The sequence below is a fragment of the Rhinoraja longicauda genome, chromosome 8 (genome assembly GCF_053455715.1).
Source record: "Rhinoraja longicauda isolate Sanriku21f chromosome 8, sRhiLon1.1, whole genome shotgun sequence".
NCBI lineage: Eukaryota > Metazoa > Chordata > Chondrichthyes > Rajiformes > Arhynchobatidae > Rhinoraja > Rhinoraja longicauda.
In genome coordinates this window covers 12351745-12379651 of record NC_135960.1, presented here as the reverse complement: position 1 = coordinate 12379651, position 27907 = coordinate 12351745, and the positions used below count along the sequence as shown (strand labels likewise).

At 44.8% G+C, this 27907-nt stretch overlaps 1 protein-coding gene across 1 annotated transcript in view; it reads right to left on the bottom strand.

Moving 5' to 3' along the window:
- Positions 1-27907, bottom strand: part of gli2a (GLI family zinc finger 2a) — a 425818-nt gene that overhangs the window by 130667 nt on the left and 267244 nt on the right. Inside the window, exon 5 of the mRNA XM_078403330.1 lies at positions 24071-24176. Within this exon, the coding sequence (XP_078259456.1) occupies positions 24071-24176 (106 nt within the window). The remainder of the gene's footprint in view (positions 1-24070; positions 24177-27907) is intronic.

Below are 27907 nucleotides of genomic sequence, written 5' to 3'. Positions count from 1 at the left end.
GGTGGGCTGAGGGGCCTGTTTCCATGCAGCATCTTTCATTCAATTCTTTCCCCTTTCCTTGATCAAAGTTGCTGAAGCCAAACACAACAATATAAGAACTGGAAGGAGGAGTATGCCACTGGCTGCTTCTGCCAGCTCCAACGTACAAAAAAGACCATTGTTGATTTTTTCACTTAAATTCACTTTGTATCCAAAAATCTGTCGATCTCAGTTTCAAATGTTCTCAATGACAGCTACTCTGTACCCTACTGAGAATTTCAAAAGCTTTACATATCTTCTGTACTTGTGTCAGGCTTGATTGTACGCATGTAAAGTCTGGTCTACCCCAACAGCTGCTGACGACATTCTACCGCTGCACCATAGAGAGCATCCTAACACATGGCATCCCTGTGTGGTACCTCAGCTGCACGGAGGCAGAAAGGAAAGCTCTTTAGCGGGTAGTCCATAGAGCTCAGAGGACCATCGGAACACAGCTACCAGACTTGGAGGGCATCTACAACACACGATGCCTCAGAAAAGCCACCAGCATCCACAAAGACTCTTCACACCCCTGCAACAGTCTGTTCGAACTCCTTCCATCAGGCAGACGATACAAGGCCTTCTACGCCCGCACCTCCAGACTCAGGAACAGCTTCATCCCCAGGGCCATTGCTGCTATGAACCGGTCCTGCTGAGCCGGATGGTCACATCGCACAGTGATCCGGCACAGATCTACTTGCACTTTATTCTGTCTTAAAACTGTTACAATTTGTTTCGTTGGGTTGCTGTTGTTTAAATTAACCAAATTATTGCATCGTATGGGAGGTGCATTCCCAATCTCGTTGTACCCCTGTACAATGACAATAAAGATATATTGTATTGTATTGTATTGTGTTGTATTGTATGATTTGACTGGATGGCTTGCAAGGGTTTTCACTGCCTCTTGGTACATGTAATGGAAATAAACCAAACCAAACCATACAGGCTGAAGGAATGTCTTCTCATGACCCCATGTTCTAGACACCTCAGTCAGAGGAAACATCAGCACTGCGTCCACACTATCAAGCTCTACGGAATGTTTGTATGAGATCACCACTGGTTCCACCAAACTCAAGGAAGTAAAGACTGGAGATAAACACAAAATGCTGGAGTAACTCAGCAGGAGAGGCAGCATCTCTGGATGGAAGGAATGGGCGATGTTTCGGGTCGAGACTCTTCTTCAGACTGATAGTCGGAGAAGAGGGAGACACCGGGATAAGGAAGGGCAAGGTGTGAAAATGAGACATCAAAGGAGATGCAGGCCAAGGCAAATGTAGAGTAAATCATTGTCACAACAAAGCATACAGAGATAAAATTAAATCAGGGGGACAGTCAGACTAGTCGGAGAACTAGGAAGGGGGAGGGATGGAGAGAGAGGGAAAGCAAGGGTTACTTGAAGTTGGAGAAGTCAATGTTCATACCACTGGGGTGTATAAGGTGCCCAAGCAAAATATGAGGTGCTGTTCCTCCAATTTGCACTGGGCCTCACTCTGACAGTGGAGGAGGCCCAGGACAGAAAGGTCAGTGTGGGAATGGGAGGGGGAGCTAAAGTGTTTAGCAACCGGGAGATCAGGTAGGTTTAGTCGGACTAAGCGGAAGTGTTTAGCGAAACGATCGCCGAGCTAGCGCTTGGTTTTGCCAACATCCAGGAGTCCACACCTGGTGTGCTTTATCGCTCCTCAAGGCAACCCATTGATCCATTTTACTGCATGTGTCATCCCCAGCACATCACCCCTGGAGACAACAGGCATAGTTTATAATGACTGGAGACGCAATACTGCACAAAGTAAACACTTGAATGTAACTGGTTTACTTGTTACCAACCTCCAATTAAACTATAAAGAGTAGGTTGTACAATGCAAATTAACTGCTGTCATTTAATCTGCTCCGGTTAAAGTATTTGACAATCTGAGTAAAGAGATTAACCTTGTCATTCAATGCTCAACTTTATTGCTCTTATCAGTCTACTTAAAACACCGAGTTTGACCACAAATGTTTACTAACTGTCTTTCCTGTTTGCTGATCATTACAGAACAAGGTATGCCTGTAAAAAAAAAATCACTTTCACCGAGTTGTTGAGATATAGATATCTAATAGGTGGCAATTCAACACTGCCTTCTGAAGGGGCTATGCCCAGAAAACATTCCGCTGCTTGGCTTTCTCCACTGCCTACTGATGGAATTGTGGCTTTACAGCCTCATGACCTCATTCAAGTGGCATTCTTCATGCAGGGCAGTGACAGATAGCGTCAGGAGGATATCTCACTATGGGTGCATTATCAAGCCCAATCCTGCCTTTGTTGATATTCAAGAACATGTTTTCCAGCACAGATCACAGAACAGTAATCAAGATCGTGAAGGTGAGTTAACTTTCCCCTCTTCCTAAACCCAAAGGTTAGTGCCAGCTCCTTCATTTTTACCTAACTTAGACCAGTTAACATGACACTGATTACAGTTCACCGATGATTATTTTGAAATAGAGATTCGGCCTGACCCGCCAAGTTACTCCAGCACGTTGTGTCTACCTTTGGTATAAACCGGCATCTGCAGTTCTTTCTGTAGGGAGGAACTGCAGTTGCTGGTTTAAACCGAAGACAGACAAAAAAAAGCTGGAGTAACTCAGTGGGTCAGGCAGCATCTCTGGAGAAAAGGAATAGGCAACATATTAACTCGTTATCATCCGTCCCACAGCCAGCAATGGACCATTGTGGGCTCCACATGTCCTTGATTATCATTGCTTTCTGCATATTTTCCATTCATTTGTCCTAAGTACCGTCTATATCTCTCGTTCCCCTTTCCCCAGACTCTCAAGAAACGTCACCTATCCCATTTCTGACCTGCTGAGTTACTCCAGCTTTCTGTGTCTGCCTACAGTTCTTTGTTCCTACCAAGGTGCCACTGACTGAGCTGGGGGGGAAAGTCTCATTGTTTTTTGATGACGTTAGCATTATTGCTCTTCAACACTCATGCTCCTTTACATTCTCATCTCGCTCTTCCTCGCCACACATGAAGCATCAAACTCCACAAATCTGTCGTCTTGAATTTGAAAAATAAAAACAAGCCTAATTAATGTCCTGAGTGATTATCCAGATTAACACTGCACTGCAGACTGGCTCCATTCATCTAGCTTCAGATATTATCTTTCCCGTGTATATTATGTGAAACACTCATAATACACAGCCCGCTGGCCTCTTGTCTGGCACAGCTACAAGAATCCTCATTCCATAGATTAATTTTTCCAAAAGTCAATTAATTAACTTCCCTCCCACTCCTAAGTTAAATCATCCAACCATGTAAATTGTTGTGTAGAAACGAACTGCAGATGTCGATTTATACCGAAGATAGACACAAAGTGCTGGAGTAACTCAGCAGGTCAGGCAGCATCTCTGGAGAAAAAGTATGGGTGATGTTTTGGGGCGGAACCTTTTTTCAGTCTATACTGTTCTATATTCTTTACTGGTAGGAGCAGAATTAGGCCATTCAGCCCATCAAGTTTCCTCGGCCATTCAATCATGGCTGATCTATCTGTCGTGGAGGGGAGTCTATCTCTGCCTTAAAAATAACCTTTGACTGAGCCTCCACAGCCTTGTGTGGCAATGAATTCCACAGATTCACCACCCTCTGGCTAAAGAAATTCCTCCTCATCTCCTTCCTAAAGATACATCCTTTTATTCTGAGGGCTATGGGCTTTGGTCCTAGACTCTCCCACTAGTGGAAACATCCTCTCCACATTGATGAGAAACCACACCTTAACACAGCATTTATTGAAAAATTGGGTCTGTGTGAAATGCTGGAGCAGGTATGTTGTGAACAAAGTTTGTTGCACAGCGTCATAGAGCATGGAAACATGCCCTCCGTGTCTACGTCAGCTTTCAAGTGCAATTATACCGAAGCCAATTAACCTACAAACCTGTACGTCTTTGGAGTGAGAAGAAACCGGAGCACCTGGAGAAAACCTATGCAGTTGCAGGAAGATTGTACAAACTCTGTAAAGGACATCATCTGCAGTTAGAATCGAACCCAGGTCCCTGGCACTGAAAGGCAGCTACTCTACTGCTGTGCCAACTGTGCCAGCCATGTACATGAGATGAGGATGAATTTCTTTAGTCAGCGGGTGGGTGAATTTGTGGAATTCTTTGCCACAGAAGGCTGGGGAGGCCAAGTCAGTGGATATTTTTAAGCCGAGATAGATTGATTCTTGATTAGTACAGGTGTCAGAGGTTATGGGGAGAAGGCAGGAGAATGGAGTTAGGAGGGAGAGATAGATCAGCCATGATTGATGAGCCGTATGACCTAATTCTACTCCTATTCCTTATGACTTACGATCTTATAAACCTTGGACATAAACATCACTCCTTAGTACTTCCTAAGGTCCTACCATTCATTGCACATTTCCTAGCCTCATTATTCCACCCAAATACATTGTCACACATGTTGAAATTCCAACTGTTGCTGCTTTGCCCGTATAAACTACTTATCAATATTGCTCTGTGGTTGAAGACACCCTCGCCATTATAAATAACACTACCGACTTTTATGCCAAGAAGAACAATTTGCTAATTTTTAAAGTGGTGGTTTCGCTGTTGGAGAGTCACACGTGTTTCTCATTGGAAAAGTTCTTAAACTGCTCACGCGCGCCAGTGTTAGAAGTGCCCTCCACTTCCTAGATACCACATTCCAGCGCTGCACTTTACAGAGTGTGGCACGGAGGGGCTGTGTTGATAACACTGCTTTGCTCTGCAACCACTTCTGAATCACGAGGTCAATCAATTTAAGCAGTTTAGTTTATTGTCACGTGTACCGAGGTACAGTGATAAGTTTTTGTTGCATGCTATCCAGTCAGCAGCAAACAATACATGATTGCAGTCGAGCCATTTACAGTGTATAAGAAAAGTTGCTGCTGGAGGAGAGATTTAAGAGTGTGGAGCGATTGTAATAGGTGATTGTGGGTCTGCTTCTGTGGCTAGCACGCAAAGAGTCGCCTGGGGTGGGCTGCATCTTGGACTTACACATACAATGCTACAGTTCTAAGGATTGTAACCAGAGCAGCAACAACAGCAACTAGCTTGTCCAAGCACATGCCTGATGTGACCAGGGCATTAGTAGTACTCAGCAGCATGTTTATTGCCAGCCTTCATTTCCCCTTCCTCTTGCTCCTCTCAATCTAGTCCCCATATTGCAAGGAGTACATTATCCTTGAAAGGACACAAAGTACTGAAGTAACTCAGCGGGTCAGGTAACATCACTGGAGAACATGGATAGGGAACGTTTCAGGTGGGGACCCTTCTTCAGACAGTCTGAAGAAAGGCCCCGACCTGAAAGTCACCTATCCATGTTCTCCACAGATGCTGCCTGACCCGCTGACTTATTCCAACATCTTTTGTTGGATAGAACTGGTGTACAGGGATCGTTGGTCAGCGTGGACTCACTGGGCCAAAGGGCCTGTTCCCAAGCTGTATCTCTAGACTAAAACTAAGCTAAGCTAATTCCATTATTCAGTTGACAGAAATTTCTACTCATTCATATCAAATATTCGACAAGTAATCTGAACAGTGGCGGGCTTGAGAAAGGTGGTCAAAGTAAAATTGGCTGCCATTAAGCCAAAAATATTGAGATTTGCTCTGTTGCTTTTGTGAATGAGAAATAAGAGAGGCCAGGAGAAACGTTCATGTAACTTTTGTGTAATAGAATGATACCGTGTGGAAACAGGCCCTTCGGCCTAACTTGCCCACACCGGCCAACATGTCCCAGCTACACTAGTCCCACCTGCCTGCGTTTGGTCCAAATCCCTCCAAACTTGGCCTATCCATGTAAACCAGCTGGTTTGTAAACCAGCATCTTTGGTTCCTTGTTTCTACATTCATGATCCTCGCTAGATTGACCTTGGTTGTTTGGGGTGGGACGAGAACGTTGTTGGGGGTGGGGTGGAAGACTTTGCACCATTCTGAAACGATGTGGAGAACAGCAGCAGGGGTAAAGTTAGCAGCGGGAACAGGCGACACAGCTAACATCACGGTTCTGCATGAAGCATTGTGACAATTAGGCTTAATTTATTATCCTACCCTTCAAAGCAAGCAGCACAATTTATCAAATATCAGACCTGTTTGACAGATCCTATTACCCAGCCACAACTGATCCTCCCACTCTGACATGATGCAACTTGAACATTGTCTTGCAGTGAATGAAAGAGGAGACACAGTGACTCCGGCGTCAGGCAGGAGGCATGCGTGTTGGCTGCAGGAGGAGCGGGGAGACATCATTGACAATGAACACCTGTCAGAGCAGTGGCTCTCCCTCACTTCACCCTGGGTGGTAAAATATAGCCTCCTGGCCCCAAATATAGAACAGTCAGTCACGGGATTGCATCCGCCACGAAAATCAAGCATTCACCTTGCCAAATGCCATAAATCACTTTCAATAATCCCAAAGCTTTGGAGATTTTGATTTCACCCACCAGACACAAATAAATCAGTTGAGCGCAGAAGTATCAGAGCATGGGAAGTTATATTGTGAAACTATACTTGGTAATTTTTGCACTGAGACTGGATCGCAGTGACAATTATTCCCATTGACATATGGCTTTTATGGCCTTTTTTCCCCTCAAAGTTGGCTTGAAATACAAGTGTTGTATAGCTCCCACACAATGCTGAGTCTGGGATTAATGAAGGAACCTCCTTGTAGTAGGGCAGGAAGTATTCTGGAAAGAACATTCAAAGTAGTGATTTTGTGATTTAGGGCTGGTGTCCGAAGAAGGGTCTCGACCCAATACGTCACCCATTCCTTCTCTCCAGAGATGTTGCCTGGCCCGCTGGGTCACTCCAGCATTTTGTGTCTATCCTAAAGTGCATCGTTCTGTTTAATGTCCCTGAGCTTGCCGACCTGAATGACACTCTAGCCAGCAAGAATGAAGTCCCAAATCCATTCCTCCTCATGAATCACCCCATCTCCAATCTTCCTTTCTTTGTTTCTCACCCTGCCACTCTTCCATAATGGCATATATCTAATGGATATCCTTTCTGACAGTGACAAAAATATCTTCCCCTATGTCGTTCTTCTCAGCTCATCCGCAGCGTCTAATGTGGTTGACCAAACTACCCACCTTCATCACCTATTCCACCCATATCCCCCCCCTCACCTGTATCCACCTATTACCTGCCAGGCTTTGTCCTGCCATCGCCTCTGCTCTAACTTTCTCCTTCCCACTACAGTCAGCCTGAAGAAGAGTCCTAACCCGAAACATTGCCTATCCATTCCTTCCACGGATGTGACTTGGCCCACTGAACTACTGCAAAATTTTGTGTTTTGCTCAAGATTTCAGCATCTGCAGTTCCATGTGTATACACCCCGAATATTGCACCATCGCTGGGCAAGGTTGAGTTTCTTTGCTTTCATTTTTCTTTGTCCAGTTACGCCTAAAGAATGGGAACAATGGCTTCTTTACCCACTCCCGAACTGTTACCTTGACATTCCCCGAGCATTTTTTCCTGGCCGCTCTTATTTCTCATCCACACAAAGACTGGAGCAATCTCCAATATTTGACTTAATGGCAGCCAATTTTACTTTGACCACCTTTCTCAGGCCCCCCACTGTCTCGGTTTGTTCAAATTGCTTGTCTAATATTTGATAGCAATGAGTAGAATTTTCTGTCAACTAATTAATGGAATTAGCTTAGCTCTGAGTTGAGAGCAAGGGGCCACAGTTTAAGACCATTTAGAACTGAGATGAGGAAAAACTTTTTCAGTCAGAGTTGTGAATCTGTGGAATTCTCTGCCTCAGAAGGCAGTGGAGGCCAATTCTCTGAATGCATTCAAGAGAGAGCTGGATAGAGCTCTTAAGGACAGTGGAGTCAGGGGGTATGGGGAGAAGGCAGGAACGGGGTACTGATTGAGAATGATCAGCCATGATCACATTGAATGGCGGTGCTGGCTCGAAGGGCCGAATGGCCTCCTCCTGCACCTATTGTCTATTGTCTATTGTCTGTTGAGAGATACAGTGTCGGAACATGCCCTTTGGCCCAGCGAGTCCATGCTGACCAACAATCCCCATACACTAAAACTATCCTACACACTGGGGACAATTTACAGAAGCCGATTAACCTACAAACCTGCATATCTTTGGAGCGTGGGAGGAAACCAGATACTGGAGAAAACCTATGCGGTCACAGGGAGAACATACAAACTCTATTCAGACAGCACCCACAGTCAGGATCGAACCCGGATCGCTAGCGCTGTGAGGCAGCAACACTACTGCTGTGCCACTGTGCCTTCCTGAATGAGGAAAGCTATTGTCTTTGGTGTCCAGTGAAACATTGCTCATTCATTGATACTAAAAAAATACTGCAGATGCTGGGAATCTAAAATGAAATGAAAATATGCTGCAAATGCTCAGTAGGTCAGGCTGCATCTGTGGGGTGTTAATGGTTCAGGTTGAAGGAATGTGAACTAACCTGCTGAGTATTTCCTCACATTTTTAGATTTAGATTTAGATTTAGAGATACAGCGCGGAAACAGGCCCTTCGGCCCACCGGGTCCGCGCCGCCCAGCGATCCCCGCACATCAACACTATCCTACACACACTAGGAACAATTTTTTTAACATTTGCCCAGCCAATTAACCTACATACCTGTACGTCTTTGGAGTGTGGGAGGAAACCAAAGATCTCGGAGAAAACCCACGCAGGTCACGGGTGGAATGTACAAACTCCATACAGACTGCTCCCGTAGTCAGGATCGAACCTGAGTCTCTGGCGCTACATTCGCTGTAAGGCAGCGACTCTACCGCTGCGCCACCGTGCCGCCATTTTCTACTTTTATTATTGTTCATTAGTTACTGACTATTTCCTGCTCCTTGACACATTATTAAGGCTATTTGCAACCCTGCTGTGATATTTGACCACGGAGTAAGTTTAGACCAGATATCTATGCAATCACTATTTTTACCTCATGATATTGCTCCCGCTTCAGATCATTTACCCCGGTCCATGCCTTATTTACTCTACATTAGATTATTTTTAATGCACTTCTGGCTAAATTCCCATCACTGTAAACGTTCTTGTTACCTACTCACGTCAAGTGCTGTTTGTCGACTGTTCCTTTTGCCTACTTGCCCATTAAGCAATAACCAAATTTAAACAAAAATACCCCTCTGTGAGTTTGCCCCTCCCTACTTCTGTCATCACCTCCAACTCTATATCCCTTTGAAATATTGTCTTCACTTGGTTATCTACATATTTAACACTTATCCATGGACAGCAGCCAAGACTTAAATATCAGGAAATAGTTGCCTAAAACTACTTGCCTCTCCTTTAAGATAGGCACAAAATGCTGGCATAACAGCAGGTCAGGCAGCATCTCTGGAGTATAGGATTAGGTAATGTTTCGGGTCGGAACCTTTCTTCAATCTAACCTAATCTGCTTTAAAATCTTCCCATGCTGCTGATTATCGAATGTAATTTGAAAATGCTCATTATGTTAATGGGCCAATTTAAATACAAGTTGTTGGAAAAAGACTTCCATTTCTGAAGGGAAAATAATGAACTCTGATGCCTTTACAATTTCTGTTTCCGATTAACTGACCATGAGCAATTGAAACATCGTGGAATAACAGTCACCATTAATTCCTGCTCCTGTACTCGAGCTATCAACTCACTCTGAAGCAGAATTCAATTTGTGCTAACAATCTTCTGCCTCGTCCAAATATACCTAAACACGAGTGTTGACAGACTTCAATTGTAGAAAATCCCACAATTAAGCCTCACTCACAACTCTTTGCAATAGGAATTAGAGGATAACAATTGGAAGCGTAAACATTGAATGGCATTTTCTTCCCCCAAATGAAGTAAATTGTTTTGCTGCTAATTCTAGGTCATTGTAGAGCAGGGTTTGAATCCTTGGACGGGGGACTGATTTGGAACTATTTGGATGAGTAAGGCTTTTGAACACTGAAAAGCAACAGAGGGCGGCATGGTAGCGCAACGGTAGAGTTGATTCCTGACAGCCCCAGAGACCTGGGTTCAATCCTGACTACAGGTGCTTGTCTGTGCGGAGTTTGTACGTTCTCCCCGTGACCTGCGTGGGTTGTCTCCGGGATCTCCGGTTTCCTCCCACACTCCAAAGACGTACAGGTCTGTAGGTTAATTGGTGTGGTATAATTGTAAAGTGTCCCTAGTGTGTGTAGGATAGTGTTAATGTGCAGGGATCGCTGGTCAGCGTGGACTCGGTGTGCCGAAGGGCCTGTTTCCGCACAGTATCTCTAAAACTAAAACTAAATAAACAGTTAAGTTGCACTAAACCGACAATGATTCTTAGCTTGGCACTGCAGAGATTAGAATGCAGCTTTGAAAAAAAAGTTCGCTGATATAATGGTCATAGATGTCGCTGTTTTAAATTCAGGATTAGCCAAATTTTGAAAATAAAGCTAAAATTAATTTTGAATACAAAGAGATCAGTGCAGGGAGAGTTCATATAATGAAACATTTTCTGCCCCTTCATCACTTACATGACAATCTGTGGGGCTGAGCAAGTTCCTGACATAAAGACAAAAGTGGATGTCAGTTATTAATTGCAGTTGTAATCTGATATATAACCGATAATGTTTTTTTCACTTATCTATTTACTGCTTGTTCTGCCACTGTTTATCAAGCACACAAATAGACTCATTTTAGTATTTACACAGTCCCTCAGGAAACAAAAATTGAGAGCAACTAAATATAACTGGAAGCTCAAGTGGTCTTAACTGTATGACCTGAAAGTTCAGAGTTCAAGTGCTTGGGCTAACCAAATAAAGAATTACTACATGAGCTTTCTCGGATGGAGTTGGCACCTGACAAAGAAAAAGAAAAAGTCTTGTGTTTATATAGCGCCTTTAACAATCTCAGGAATTCTGTATTTCTTTGCAGACAGCAAAATATTTGTAAAGCATGGCCACAGCTGCGAGCCAATGATATGGCAGCTAATTTATGCATGGCACAATCCCACAAAAGGCAATACAATAAAAATGAGATAATCTTGCTTTCATGTTTTCTCTCTCTCTCCACCCTCCCCCCCCCCACCAATCCTAGTTCTCCGACTAGTTTGGCTAGTCTTTTAAACTTTTTTAGTTTCCCCTAAACTACAATGATCTACTCTTCATTTTCCTTCATCGTTGTCCCCTTTCATCTCTCATTTTCACACCTTGCCCTTCCATATCTCTAATTTCCTTCTCCCCTGACTCTCAGTCTGAAGAAGGCCGAACCGCCACCCATGCCTTCTATCCAGAGATGCAGCTTGTCCCACTGAGTTACTCCAGCATTTTGTGTCTATCTTCGGAGTAAACCAGCATCTGCAGTTCCTTCCCACACAAGGCTTTCTTTATGATGTTGATCGAAGGATAAGGATGTCAGGGATAATTTCTCTGCTCCTTTTTGAAGATGTGCCACCACACATTCTTCAACTGCTCAAGTCAAAATCATCACTGAAAATAGCTGGAGACTAATATAACCGAGGTCAGTGCCTTTTGGTGTACTAAAGATCGATCAGAGTTGGACAGAAGCAATGCAGTGGCTTGAATCAATCTTCTGCTGCAGTTTGCCCTTTGAAAAGCCGTGCGTCCCAAACTAATTGGTCCTTTTATCAGAACTGGCAGGTATGATGCTTTTACATAGGCACAAGGAAGTGCGAGGAATAGAGGGATTTTGGATCACGTACAGACAGATGATATCAGATTGATTGGGATCAGATGAGATTGGGCGGCATGGTGGCGCAGAGGCAGATGTTGCTGCCTTGCAGTGCTAGAGACCTGGGTACGATCCTGACTATGGGTGCTTGTTTGTACAGAGTTTGTACATTGTTCCCGTGACCTGCGTGAGTTTTCTCCGGGATCTCCAGTTTCATCCCACACTCGTATTCATACCATTACCAGAGAAACAGGTTTGGCGGCTAATTGGCTTCGGTAAAAATGTAAATTGTCCCTAGTGTGTGTAGGATAGTGCTGGTGTGCGGGGATCGCTGGTTGGCGCGGACTCGATGGGCTGAAGGGCCTGTTTCCGTGTTATATCTCTAAACGAAACCAAATCATTTTAACTTGACGTCATTTTGGGCACAAACATTGTGGGCAGAAGGGCCTGTTCCTTTGCTGTACTGTTCTATAATCAATGGCATAATAAAATAAGGTGATGTGAAAGCCAAACCAACAAATCATAGACTTCCCTTCATGGATGCTGCTTCACTTGATGAGTATTTCCAGTATTTTCTGCTTTTATTACCAATTTCCTGCATCTGCAGTTTTTATTTTGCTTTTACACGTGCTGTTATTGAACAGAAGTATTCTCTCCCATCAGGAGCCACTCTACAAGAGTATCCCACAACCTTACATCACCCCATTATTTATATCTCAGTAGTGGAGCAGCCATATATTGAAATGGGATCATTTCCAAAACCGAGATGTTCCCAAAATAAATGATGCAAGATTTGTTTGAAGCTCCCATTTCTTTCAGTTTCTCCCTGAAAGAGGCCCAGTTCCACAATGAATTTGCTTAAAATTGAATCAGATCCACGAAATAGCACTGGGGTTAAAAGTGTGGAATCGTAAGTCATTGCCTTTTAATTCTGGACCTAGAGGTTAAGCAACAAGGATTTTCCATGAGGATTTTGCAGGACTCGAAGGCCTGAGCTAAGGTTTCCCCCCTAGAGAGTTGGAAATCTGTGGAATTCTCTGCCACAGAAGGCAGTGGAGGCAAATTCGCTGGATATTTTCAAGAGAGTGTGGATTTAGCTCTTAGGGCTAACGGAATCAAGGGATATGGGGAAAAAGCAGGAACGGGGTACTGATTTTGGATGATCAGCCATGATCATATTGAATGGCGGTGCTGGCTTGAAGGGCTGATTGGCCTACTCCTGCACCTATTTTCTATGTTTCCATGTAAGGGAAAAGGTTGAGTAGGATAGGAGCTTATTCTTCCGAGAGAGCAGGATGCTGAGGGGTGATCTTATAGAGATGTATAAAATGATGAGGAGTATACATAGGGTGAATGCACAGCTTATTTCACCCAGGGTCAGGAAATTAAGAACAGGGGGTCATTGGTTTAAGGTGAGATGGAAAATATTTAACAAGAATCTGAGGGACATTTCTTTCACTCAGATAGTGCTGGGTAAATGGAATGAGTTGCCAAAGGAGGTAGTTAAGGCAGGTACGAAAAAGCATTTAAAAGGACATGCACTTGGACAAGTACATGGATGAGAAAGGTTAAGAGTCAAATGGGTTAAATGCAGGCAAATTTTGTGAAAAATTGCAGCAGGATCTTGATCAATTGGCCAAGTGGGCTGAGGAATGGTTGATGGAATTTAATGCAGGAAATTGTGAGGTATTGCATTTAGGAAGTTTAACATGGGCAGGACCTACACAGTGAATGGTAGGGCTGTGGGTAGTGGGTAGAGGGATCTAGGAGTGCGGGTGCATAGTTCCCTGAAGGTGGAGTCGCAAGTAGATCGGGTGGTCAAAAGGTTTTAGCGCATTAGCCTTCATCAGCCAGAGTATTGAGTATAGAAGTTGGGAGGTCATGTTGCAGTTGTATAAGACATTGTATAAGACTTAGGTGAGGCTACATTTAGAGTATTGTGCTCAGTTCTGGGCACTGTGTTATAGGAAAGATATTATCAAGCTGGAAAGGCTACAGAGAAGATTTATGAGGATGTTGCCAGCACTAGAGGGTCTGAGCTATAGGCAGAGGTTGAGTAGGCTGGGATTCTGTTCCTCAGAGTGCAGGAGGATGAGGGGTGATCTTATAGAGGTGTACAAGATTATGAGAGGAATAGATCGGGAGGATGCACATAGTCCCTTGCCCATAGTGGGTGAATCGAGGACCAGAGGACATAGGTGTAAGGTGAAGGGGCAAAGATTTAATAGGAAGGTGGGTGGATGGAACAAGTTACCAGAGGAGGTAGTTGAGGCTGGGACTATCCCAACATTCAAGAAACAGTTAGACAGGTACATGGATAGGACAGGTTTGAGGGATATAGACCAAATGCAGGCAGGTGGGACTAGTGTAGCTGGGACATGTTGGCCGGTGTGGGCAAATTGGGCCGAAGGGCCTGTTTCCACACTATCATTCTATGACTCCAAATGGGACTCGCTAAGATGGTGCATCTTGGTCGGCATGGACGAGATGGGCCGAAGGGCCTATTTCCATGATGTATGTCTCCAATGGAATCAGATAAATACAGAGAGACAGACTGGGAATTTCTTGCCCTGTGTAGTTCAATCTCTATCCACAAGCATTCTGAACAGCAAAAGCTTTGGGCAACTCAGCACAGATTTCAACACAACCGACTGTGTTTTGAGAAGAGTTCTGAACTCGGTTGCCATAAGGCTGAAAATGTGAATATGTTTTCACTGTGAACGCATACTTGTTGGAGGGGGAACTTCAGTATTGAAATCTGGCAGAAAGCAGCAGGCACCTGGCAAGGTGAACTGTCAGTAAGTCAAACCTTCAACATGACACCTTCGACGTGAGTAATAAAGGACCCCATGGTTCACAATTAATTAGACATGTTTAATTTTCTTTACGGTGTTCATGTAATTAACTAAATTTGACACAGGCAAGTGGGAAGACAACTAGAATGTGCTGTTGATGAATTGGGGTCTTCTGTCAGGATTAAGAACCATTAATCATGTGGTTAAAAGCAAATTTTTTTTTCTATTTCAAATAATTGATAGTATTAACCTTACTCGCAGAATCAAAATTAAGCATAGAATACATTATTCTCGAAATCCGTCCACAACTTAGAGAGATCCAAGGGAAAAATTGATCCTGGGTGGCAGCTAAAATGGGCCAAAAATAAAGTTTTGGTACCCGATCAAAATTTGTCTTCAATTTACTTTGGTAATAAAAACGTAAACTGAGAAGTAAACAGAGCAGAGATTTACAATCTTTGATTCGGTTTAGAGATACAACATGGAAACAGGCCCTTCGGCCCACCCTGTCTGTGCCGACCAGTGATCCCTGTAAGAAAATAACTGCAGATGCTGGTACAAATCAAAGGTATTTATTCACAAAATGCTGGAGTAACTCAGCAGGTCAGGCAGCATCTCAGGAGAGAAGGAATGGGCGACGTTTCGGGTCGAGACCCTTCTTCAGACTGAACATTAGTTTTATTCTGCACACTTGGGAAAAATTTACAGAAGCCAATTAACCTACAGACCTACACGTTTTTCGAATGAGGGCGGAAAACGGAGCACCTGGAGAAACCCATGTGGATCACAGGGAGAATGTACAAACTCTATACAGGCAGCACCTGTAGTCAGGATCGAACCCAGGTCTCTGGCACAATAAGGCAGCAGCTCTACCGCTGTGCCGCCCTATTATTAGTCCTTGATACTAGTCACACTTCCATTCTGATTGTGTATTTGGTTCAATATTGTTAATCATAATAGCGATTGATAGAATCATAGAGTGGTTGTCCACAGCAGAAGGTTATTTGGCCCATCATGTCTTGGCTAGTTCTACCCAAAATCAATAAAAATTATATTCAAATAATTTTTGAGGGGTCTAAAGTGAATTGTCTTTAAGCCATCAACTAACATAACCTGTCACAGAAGGCGAAAAATTGCCCCAGAGCCAAATTTTAACTGAATCACAAGCACAAGTTTTGACATGATCAAGGGAAAGCTATCGTCTATTATGATGGTGAGAAAGTGGAGGTAGACAGAGGCAAGCTTAACAGCGTTCCCAATGTTTTGTCCTAAGCAGCACTGTGAGGCAGTCAGATGGAATACGTGATGGAGAAGGGTACAGCACAAGAACAGGCCCTTTGGCCCATAAAGTCTGTGGAGAATTCTGTTCATGTGTGAATATTTTGAACTCAATGCTCATTCTCAGGCAAGATACATCCTGCAATCCTACAAAATGAGACAGGTGATTAATAACACCAATTTAAAAGATAAGCCTGTTTCTGATATAATCTCGGGATCTCCTGCATCTATCATATTTAAGGCTAAAATCCCAGACAGTAGCTGCCTTTCAGCAGAATGTTGGACTGTGTGGGGGTGAGAAAGGAATGGTGTTAGTGGGTTGGTGGGGGCAGGGGGAAGTGGAGGTGTTTTATTTCAGTCACTGCCTGGCGTGATCCCTTTGGAATTTCAGGCCGGGGCTCTTGAATCCAAAAGCTTCTTAATTCCGGAGGTGGAATCCCACCTGTCAATAACTATTCTCAAAGGTTGGCTCGAGTACAGACCGTATTTCATATAAATGTAAACATCATCGAAGCTATTCATTCAGAAACTTACAACTCCTCATCGGTCATTCCTCCTTCTCCCCATTCCTGTCGGGCACGGAAGCTTGAAAACCCACACCCCCATGCTCAGGAACAGCTTCTTCCACTGTTATCAGCCTTCCACAAGCTAAGGTCCTGTCCTATTCACCTCTACCCCATTGCGGGTACTTTGGACTTTTTCCTATGGAACTGGTGCGCTACAATGCCGCAAACTCTAATCTGCACTCTGTATCTTCCTCTTTGCTCTACCTATTGTACTTGAGATTGACCTGATTGTATTTATGTACAGTTTTGGAAAATAACTGCAGATGCTGGTACAAATCAAAAGTATCAAAGAATGCTGGAGTAACTCAGCGGGTCAGGCAGCATCTCTGGAGAGAAGGAATTGGTGACGTTTCGGGTCGAGACCCTTCTTCAGACTCAATGTACTCAGACTTTATGTACAGTATCATCTGAACCGAACGGATAGCATGCAAAACAAAGCTTTTCACTGTAGCTCGGTACACGTGACAATAATTAATCTAAAAGCTAAAAACCTAAGTGTTTGTAAACCAATGCAGGCATGTAGATCTGGGGCACAGATTAGCCATTGCCTCAATAGGAGGCATAGTAGCGCAGCGGTAAAGCTGCAGCCTTACAGTGCCAGAGACACAGGTTCAATCCTTACTGCAGGTGCTGTCTGTACAGGGTTTTCACTTTCTTCCCCCGTGACAGCATAGTTGTTCTCCGGCTGCTCTGGTTTCCTCCTGCACTCCAAAGAGGTACAGGTCTCTAGGTCAATTGGCTTCGATCAAATCGTAAATAGTCCCGAGTGTGTAGGACGGTGCTAGTGTACGGGGATGATCGCTTGTCGGCATGGAGGACCGAAGGGCCCGTTTCCGCGCTGTGTCTCTAAAGTCTAATAAATGCAGAATAAATACATGGAAAGAAGTTCCGAAGAAAGAGATCCCGGAGCGACTAAATATGGAAACTATCGGAAGGGCAAAGTGCCAGGTCTTCGAAAAACAGCAGACCAATTAAACAAAACAAAACAAAAAAATCACAGTCCAGTTCCTCAACTCAGTCGTCTCAGTGCAGCCATTGTGTTTGAACCCCGGTGTACAACTGATCGCACTGTTTGAGATCAGATCAGATATCCTACTGGCTCCGACAGACCCCCAAAGTCAACCTCACTCAAAAGCTCCTGTGTCAGATCTTTTTTTGGGGTCAGTAAGTCTAATTAAAAAGAAGAAATCAAATATAAATCCTGTAAGAATGAATATTTGTTAGAAGGTGATCGACACAAAAGCATCTGCTTCACCCCTTCCCTCCCCCCCTCTAGCAGTCACTGCAGTACAAAGACAAAAATCCACGTTAAGATGCTGTTTCATCCTGTGTTTTTGAAGGCGCTGCAAAAGGATTGGGTTCAAAGGATTGACCAAAGGTAATCTAGCCAATCATTTGAAATAATCAGGCCAAGGGTTACCCAAAGGAATGTTAATCACAGCACACACCACCTGCAGGTACGGGATTGTGACTTAAGCTACCAGCCTTGTAAGTGCTGAGCTCTCCTGATATCCCTTTGGCTGGCTATGGCAAAAAGATGCGAGAAAGCAGGGCTTCCTCCGCACAAATTTTAAAACTAAATGCACCAATTTAGGGCGGCACAGTTGGTGCAGCGGTAGAGTTGCTGCCTTACGGCGCCAGAGACCCGGGTTCGATCCTGACTACGGATGCTTGTCTGTACGGAGTTTGTACGTTCTCCCCGTGACCATGTGGGTTTTCTCCGGATGCTCGGGTTTCCCCCCACACTCCAAAGACGTACAGGTCTGTAGGTTAATTGGCTTCAGTAAATTGTCCCTAATGAGTAGGATAGTACTTGTTTATGGGGTGATTGGTGGTCGGCACGGATTCAGTGGGCCGAAGGGCCTGTTTCCATGCTGTATCTCTGAAGCCTGAAGTCAATGTGTGAAAGCAATGAGGAAAAAAAGAACTTGGCATTGAGGTATGCTTTGATTGTCAAGAAGCAGAGAAGTTTATTTCTATGTGTAGAAAGGAACTGCAGATGATGGTTTATAACGAAGAGAGACACAAAGTGCTGGAGTAACACAGCGGGACAGGCAGTATCTCTGGAGAGAAGGAACAATAGACAATAGACAATAGACAATAGGTGCAGGAGTAGGCCATTCAGCCCTTCGAGCCAGCACCGCCATTCAATGCGATCATGGCTGATCACTCTCAATCAGTACCCCGTTCCTGCCTTCTCCCCATACCCCCTCACTCCGCTATCCTTAAGAGCTCTATCCAGCTCTCTCTTGAAAGCATCCAATGAATTGGCCTCCACTGCCTTCTGTGGCAGAGAATTCCACACCTTCACCACTCTCTGACTGAAAAAGTTCTTCCTCATCTCCGTTCTAAATGGCCTACCTCTTATTCTTAAACTGTGGCCCCTTGTTCTGGACTCCCCCAACATTGGGAACATGTTTCCTGCCTCTAATGTGTCCAATCCCCTAATTATCTTATATGTTTCAATAAGATCCCCCCTCATCCTTCTAAATTCCAGTGTATACAAGCCCAATCGCTCCAGCCTTTCAACATAATGTTTTGGTGATGTTTTGAGTCAAGATCCTTTTTCAGACGTCTGAAGAAGGGTCTCGGCCCGAAAGGTCACCCATTCCTTCTATCCAGAGATGTTGCTTGTCCCGATGAGTTACTCCAACATTTTGTGTCTATTCTAACTTAATTTTAATGTTTCACTGAATATCTTTTTATTAACATGGATGCACCCACTAAGCACCTTCAACTTAAGCTGGCAGTTAAACCACATGTATAACAAAATGGAATTTGACAAACTCCATTACGGAAAAGTACGGATTCTAACTACATGCTGAAGGAGTTAAGCTACTATCTACCTCATTGGAGACCCACAGACTATCTGAGATCAGATTTCACTGGACTTTACCTTGCACTAAACTCACATTATTCCCTTTATAATGTAACTGTACACTGTGGAAGGCTCAATTGTAATCATGTATTGTCTTTCTGCTGACTGGTCAGCACGCAACCACAGCTTTTCACTGTACCTCGGTTCACGTGCCAATAAACTAGGCTAAACTAAAAGCTGCAGTATGTAGCTCCCAAAGCTTGCGTAAACATCCCAGGATTGTGCTGTAAATGCAGAATGTGATTTGTTCAACCTGCGCTAGAAATAGTCTGTTGTTTTCTGTGGTCGTGGAAGGCAAGATAGCGAAGCATCTTGTTGGAGCCTGAGACACATTCCAAGCCTGTACGGGATGATCCAGCCTCAACCAATGTTGTTCAAGCAACAGCTGTGAAACGCAGGGAAGAGTGTTGCATCCTGCTTAGAAGCTTCTATTGACCCGCTACTGAATGGTGACTGCACTTCAGTAAGAAGGAACAAAAATGCAACACGAGGTATACTGGATGAGACGCAATGTAGTGCTGGGAGGGGAGGGTGCATTTTAACCTAAGTACACTGTGTTATGTGATAGAAGTGTATGTACTCGGTGTCTGGTTATATTAGCCAGCTGCTGCAAACGAGAGATAGCTTAGGGCAGCACAGTTGGCGCATTGGTAGAGTTGCTGCCTTACAGCGCCAGGGACCCGGGTTTGATCCTGACTACAGGTGCTGTCTGTAAAGAATTTGTACATTCTCCCCGTGACCTGTGTGGATTTTCTCTGGGATCTTTAGTTTTCTTCCACACTCCAAAGACGTACAGGTTTGTAGGATAATTGGCTTGGTAAAATTGTAAATAGTCCCCAGTGTGTGGAGGATAATGTTAGTGTGCAGGGATCGTTGGTTGGTACGGACTTGGTGAGCGGAAGGGCCTGTTTCCACGCTGTATCTCTAAACTAAATTAAACTAAATAAAGGGATAGGATCGATAAAGACTTGTTAATGTTATAAACCTCCTCTACTGCACTCTGTCATGAGGGGAAGAGCAAGTAGAACATTGATATCGTCAAACGACATTGTTTACTCCCTTCTGCAAAATCATAAGAGCGAAAGTCATAGAGTGATACAGTATGGAAACAGGCCCTTCAGCCCAACTTGCCCACACCCAGCTACACTAATCCCACCTGCCAGCATTTGGTCCATATCCCTCCAAACCTGTCCTATCCATGTACCTGTCTAACTGCTTCTTAAATGTTGGGATAGTTCATGCCTCAACTATCTGCTCTGGCAACTTGTCCCATACATCCACCACCCTTTATGTGAAAAGGGTACCCCTCAGATTCCTATTAAATCTTTGCCCCTTCACCTTAAACCTCTATCCAGCTTCAAGAGAGAGCTGGATAGAGCTCTTAAGGATAGCGGAGTCAGGGGGTATGGGGAGAAGGCATGAACGGGGTACTGATTGAGAATGATCAGCCATGATCACATTGAATGGCGGTGCTGGCTCGAAGGGCCGAATGGCCTCCTCCTGCACCTATTGTCTATTGTCTATATGTCCTCTGGTCCTCAATTCACCTACTCTGGGCAAGAGACACTGTGCATCTACCCAATCTATGCCTCTCATAATCTTATACATCTCAAAAAGATCACCCCTCATGCGCTCCAAGGAAGAGAATCCCAGCCTACTCAACCTCTCCCTATAGCTCAGACCCACTAGTCCTGACAACATCCTTGTAAATCTCCTCTGTACCCTTTCCAGCTTGACAACATCTTTGCTCTCCTGTGACACAACAAATCCTATTACCTACCGTATGTATTTTTCTCTTTCTCTGTCCCATTTCTGTGAGAAGCTAAGCACTTCCCTTCCTCTCTCTCCCTGCCCCACTCACCCACTCTGGCTACCAACAGTTGGTGTAAAACAAATTTGCTGCAGAGGAGGAGAACTGGCATCTTTACCTGGTCTGGTCCACCTGTGACTCCTGGCCCAGAACAATGGAGTTAACTTTGAAATGTCCTAGTACACCACTCAATGCTGGGCGGCACAGCGGTAGTGTTGCTGCCTGACAGGCCCAAAGACCCGGGTTCAATCCTGACTATAGGCACTGTCTGTACAGAGTTTGTACGTTCTCCCTGTGACCGGCTTCCTCACACAGTCCAAAGACGAGAAGGATTGTAGGCTAATTGGCTTCCATAAAAATTGTAAATTGTCCCTAGTGTGTAGGATAGTGCATGTGTACGGGGGTGGGTGATCGCTGGTCTTTGCGGATAGGTGGGCCAAAGGGCCTGATTCCACACTGTATCTCTAAAGTCTAAAGGAAAGTCAAGGGCAAGTTAGGATGGACAGTAAATGCTGCCCTTGTCAGACACCCACACTGGTGAAATTACCCAAGTAGAATTGATGTATCTAGGTTGGAGACACAGGCAGGCTGAACGTCGAAGTGTGTTGTCTTGAACTATTTGTGACTCTTTATGGAAATTTTGCTTATTTAAATTCCATTGACTGTGACAGTAAATAATTACTGATTAAATTGCTCATGACGTTTCTGTATCCTTAACAGTGGGCAAGGGCAGCAATCCAATATGTGCTAGTGTTTATACAATGGTCTCTGGCCCACAACCCAAATGGACTTATATGGCCTTTCGTTATTTAGCTTATGTAACCATCGAGCTAGATTTCTGTGAGTTTAGGCATGGACATGTGTGCATGTGTGTGACTAAATCATCAAATATAGATGCCGATAAAACTCTGTCCGCCAAATAACATATTTATGTCCATCAGCAAAGTTTTAACGCCATCCCATCGGATTAAATGAAACGACTTCTTTAAAGGACTCTACTGCTCTTAATACTAATGTAACAACTTTCTTGAGACCTTAGATCTGGGGATGATGTTTTGGGTTGGGACCTTCCACAGAGCTCCACAGAGTTCCCCCAGCCCTTTGTTTTTTTTTTTTTGCTCAAGATTCCAGCATCTGCAGTCTCTTGCATCCTTCTTTTCGTTTCGAGCACAGTAAACAACCTGACATTTCCAGCCATTATACTCCAGCAAACTTTTGTCCACTCACTCAATCTATCCGTATACCCCTGCACATTCTTTGAATCCCCCTCCCAACCAGCCATCTTGGTATCATCCACAAATCACACTATAATACTGTCAGACTCTTCCCGTCGGTTATTAATACAGATCATAAGTAGCTGAAGCCTCAGCACTGATAACTGAACGTTATAGAACATAGAACAGTACAGCACAGGAACGGGCCCTTCGGCCCGCAATGTTTGTGCCGAATATGATGCTACGTTAAACTGATCTCATCTGCCTCTACATGATCTATATCTCCCTATACCATGCGCTTCCATGTGCCTATCTAAAAGCCTCATAAACGCCACTATCATATCTGTCCACCCCCACCAAGCCTGACATTGTTGGGGAAGATGGTAGAGCCAAAGATGTCCTGGTTGGGTTGCTCCTGTGCCTGGCCAAGCTGGCCATTCGCGGGTCACGGCGCCAGGCGGAAGAGGGCTCTGCCCGAGCCGGCTGCCTGCCCCTTTTCCGAGGTTAGGTCCGCGCCTGGGTGGTGTTGGAGAGGGAGTACGCGCTGTCCACGGGTACCCTGGGGGATTTCCGGGACCGCTGGGCACTGCGGGAGGGGGGGAGGGGTTGAATGCATCCTTGACAAGGATTGTAAGATAGTGGTATAATAGTTTATTGTTTGTCTTGTATTACGGTGGTGGTTCTGTTTTGCTTTTATTGTATTGTATATATTATTTTAATATTTGAATAAATATTTTTGATTAATTTTTAAAAAGCTTGACATTGTGTTCCAGACCTCCACCACTCTCTGTGCAAACAAAAACTTGCCCCATTAAACTATTCCCCTTCTCAAGGTATAGCTATGCCCTCTAGTGTTGGACAGGTTCTGACTCTCTACCCTCTCTATCAAGTCTCCCCTCAACCTCCGACATCAGAACAAAGGAAAGTGAGAAAGGAGTCACCAATTTGGAGTGGGACAATGGGAAATATTGAGTAGTCATACAATAGTGATAACAACATGTCCCTAAATACCACCAAGACCAAGGAGCTGATCATCAACTTCCGTAGGTCACACAACGGGGAATACGCCCCGATCTTTATCAACGGGGACAGTGTGGAGAGAGTGTCCAGCTTCGAGTTTCTGGGCACTCACATTTCGGAGGACCTAACATGGTCCACAAGAAGGCACAGCAACGACTGTTCTACCTAAGTACACCGAAAAAGTCTGGTCTACCCCAACAGCTGCTGATGACATTCTACCGCTGCACCATAGAGAGCATCCTAACACATTGCATCCCTGTGTGGTATCTCAGCTGCATGGAGGCAGAGAGGAAAGCTCTTCAGTGGGTAGTCCATAGAGCTCAGAAGACTATCGGAACACAGCTACCAGCCTTGGAGGGCATCTACAACACACGATGCCTCAGAAAAGTCACCAGCATCCGCAAAGACTCTTCACACCCCTGCAACAGTCTGTTCGAACTTCTACCATCGGGCAGACGATACAAGGCCTTCTACGCTCGCACCTCCAAACTCAGGAACAGCTTCATCCCCAGGGCCATAGCTGCTATGAACCGGTCCTGCTGAGCCGGATGGTCACATCGCACAGTGAACCGGCACAGATCTACTTGCACTTTATTCTGTTTTAAAACTGTTCTAATTTGTTTCATTGGGTTGTTTAAATTAATACTGGCTAGCTAATTAAATTATTGCATCGTATGGGAGGCGCATTCCCAATCTCGTTGTACCCCTGTACAATGACACTAAAGATGTATTGTATTGTATTGTATTGTCCCTCTCGGGTCAAGGCCTTCTGTGCGTCCTTTCAGTGGAAGAGTGGGAATGTTGGCCGCGCACAGTCAGCGAGCTCTCGAGTCCACCTACCCGTGAATGGCGTGGATAGAGTGCGGCTCGTAATGGTACCTTCCCTCATGATGCCGCATATCGATCGGGATCGGCGTGTGGAATGCCGGGAAGATGTGGTGCGAGGCTGAAACAAATAAAAGAAAATGAGACATTAGGAAAAAGGTGGAGCAGCAAAAAAAAAAAAAAAAAGAATTGTTGAAAGAAAAGTTCAAAGGCGACGTCTTCCACAAAGCTGGAGATGTTTCGGAGCAAGAGCGTGTTCAGCGAAAAGAAAGATAAGGACCTTCATCTTCGCTATTGGCTCAATCAGACAAGAGAAGCAGAATGAATAAATAATCAAAGTCATTCACAGCGTTCCTACATCACAAACATTAAAGGCCTCCAACTGTGTTTCTGACAAAGTCCTGCAGCTACACATGCTTTGAACTCTAAAAGATGGTAGGAAGTGTGAAAGAAGCTGGAGCGAAGGACACAAAACAGAACATGACAGGGCTGGGAGAGCGGAATCACAGGTCGGAATGAATGCCGACTGCAGCAGCAGGTCTTGTGCTGTGGGTGCAAGGGCTGTGTGTGAGGGTGTGCGGTTGAGGGGTTTGGGGGTGGGGGTGGTGGTGGTGGAGAGGGCCGATATAGAAAGCTGGTCTGGCACAGTGGACATTAGCTGGGTGTTTGTATGTCGCAGGGTTGCGAGGACAAACAAAGCCAGTGCGACTGGCTTCTACACAGGCCGATGGTGCCGAAATCTTCCGGGGATTAAGCGCAGGGACTTCAGACTTATCACATTCAAAAAAATTACATCAAGCGCAAGCCAATTACGCCTGGAATAGTATGTGAGGTTCAGCACATCTCATCTGGAGTGGCTGCAAAGTAAATTGCAGCCCCCCTGTCAACTCTTCCTTGCTTCTGACCGTACTTCAGATGATGACTACCCTTTGGTTATTGAAATTGCTGAAGCAGAGCCAAATGTATTAGAATCCCCCAGCTTTTCATTTATCATACAATCTCCTGCTTTGATAGTTGAGTAAACTGTGCTCAGCTCAGTATTAACGTTTACCTGTCAATGTGCAATCCATGTGCAGAGACTGACAGCCATCTTAATCACAAACAGCAGCTCAATCAGTCTTTACATAAGGTTGAAAAATTTAGCATTAGGTTTCTCTCTCTTTTGTGCAGTATGAGAGATAGGGTGCGTTTGCAGACATGGGACAAAAGGCTCGATATTTCTGGATTCGTTAGGCCTGCTCTGATATGGTTTGAAACTTCACAGTGTGGGGCCAAATATTCTGACATCAGGTAATAAGAAAAGGCATGAAGTGAGAAAGAAAGGGCAAAGGCTTCAGTGAAGACGATAACTCTATTTTATGTCAAATAAATTGTGCTGACCGTAAACTGGATTTCACTTATACTAAATTTCACACTTTCTGCTGAATGATCCTAGAATCATACGTTCTGCTGCCCTCCTGTCGAACATGCAGGCCAAGTTGCCCCTGTAGGTTCTGCAGCCTGAACCGTATCGGACAAATTGGCTCTGGCTTTGACAAGTCAGGCACGGGATGCTTTAGGGATGTGCTGGGCAACCAGAATAATGGGTCTCTGTTTGGCTGCACCAGCCACTAAGTGGGTGCGAGCCACGGGGCCTTATTTAACTCGTGGCTGAAGTTAATGCGCCATTAATAACAGTCTGAGTGAATGACGAGAGGGAATTACCCTCGTGGAAACAGGGAGCAGGGGAAACACCGGCCGCCACTCGGAGACTGAACCAGGTTGTGATGCTTGATTGGACCCAGAGCAAATGGTGCTGTGGTGGAATTCAGCGAGTAGAGGTAGCACGCCGGCTGTTGTTCAGGGGAAACCCTCTCATGGTTCCACACTGCGTTAACTGATTCAGCATAAAGCTCAGTGTGAAGAAGGGTCTCGAGCCGAAACGTCATCTATTCCTTTGCTCCAGAGATGCTGCCCGACCTGCTGGATTTAGTTGAGTTTAGCTTGGTTTACAGATACATCGTGGAAAAAGGCCCTTCGGCCAATCGAGTCCACACCGACCAGCGATCCCCACTATCCTGCACGCACTGGGAACAATTGCCACTTACGCCAAGCCAATTAACCTACAAACCTGTACGTCTTTGGAGTGTGGGAGGAAACCGGAGATCTCAGAGAAAACTCACGTGGTCACGGGGAGAATGTACAAACTCCGCACAGGGAACACCCCTAGTCAGGATTGAACCGGGGTCTCTGGCGCTGTGAGGCAGTCGCTCTACCACTGTGCCTCCCTGCCGCCCTCCAGCATTTTGTGTCTATCTTCAGGATAAACCTCCTTCGGCTTAGAATGTAGAACAGTACTTCACAAGACCAGGCCCTTCGACCCACAACACTTTGTGTCTACCTTTGATATAAACCATCATCCGCAGTTCCTTGTTATTATATCCTCAGTCCTTGAACTCCCTCCCTGAACCTCTTTGCCTTGGTCCTTTAAAATGTTCCTTACAATCCACCAGTTTGACTGAACTTGATCTTTTCTGCCCCAACATCTTTTATGACTTGCTATCAACTTTGAAAGCTTTGCAATTCTCCACCTAAGAGGCTCTCTTTGAGTTTAGACAAGAGAGAGCTCAATAAACACTTGAATGGTAAGAGAATCAAGGTATGTGGGGTTACAGGAGAAAAGGCTGTCGAGTTAAAATATCAGCCAGGTCTTGCTTAACGACAGAATAAGCAGAAGGGGGACCAAGTGACCTATTCCAGCTTCAACTTCTTATTATGTTGTATCCTGTAAAATGTTTTGGGGCACATCATTATATTAAAGTTGTATTAGAAATGGAAGAATTAGTCGTAAAATGTTTAAAAACCAAAAGTGTTCATGTACTGCTAGGTTATTAATATTTTAATTTTGGCAAACAAAACTGTAGTAAAATTTCAAGGTTTTAAGATGTTACGGTATAGAAAGATTTTACTGCATGGATTTTTCACCCTATCAGAGCTCGGTCGAAGAGCAGGAGAAAGTAGGAATAGGGGGAGCAGTGAGGGAGTGCCTCACGGAGACGAGCCCACGGTGGGACACGCCCTCACTGCTCCCCCTATTCCTGCTTTCTCCAGCACCATTGCAAAACCTCCTCACAAGAAGAGACCTTCTTCAGGGTAGCCATGCTGTGAGGAGATTTTACAATGGTGCTGTAAAAAAATGGAGTCTGAAGAAGGGTTCCGAACCGAAATGTCGTCTGTCCATTCCTTCCACAAACGTCGCCTGACCTGCGGAGTTTAGATAGACAATAGGTGCAGGAGGAGGCCATTCGGCCCTTCGAGCCAGCACCGCCATTCAATGTGATCATGGCTGATCACATTGCCCTGGCACTTTTATGGTTTGTTTCATTCTCACAGTATAGATCCTTCCTGGGCCTTCACCAATAACTGGTACAAAAAAATATATATATATTTTGGTGAGAACAAAGCAGAAATTGGGGCGGCACAGTGGTGCAGCGGTAGAGTTGCTGCCTTACAGCGAATGCAGCGCCTGAGACCCGGGTTCGATCCTGAATAAGGGGGCTGTCTGTAGGGAGTTTGTACGTTCTCCCCGTGACCTGCGTGGGTTTTCTCCGAGATCTTCGGTTTCCTCCCACACTCCAAAGACGTGCAGGTATGTAGGTTAATTGACTTGGTAAATGTAAAAGTTGTCCCTAGTGTGTGTAGGATAGTGTTAATGTGCAGGGACTGCTGGTCGGCGCAGAGCTGGCGTGCCGAAAGGGCCTGTTTCCATGCTGTATCTCTAAACTGTATCTCTAAAATTAGTACGGGTGTCAGGGGTTATGGGGAGAAGGCAGGAGAATGGAGTTGAGAGGGAAAGATAGATCAGCCATGATT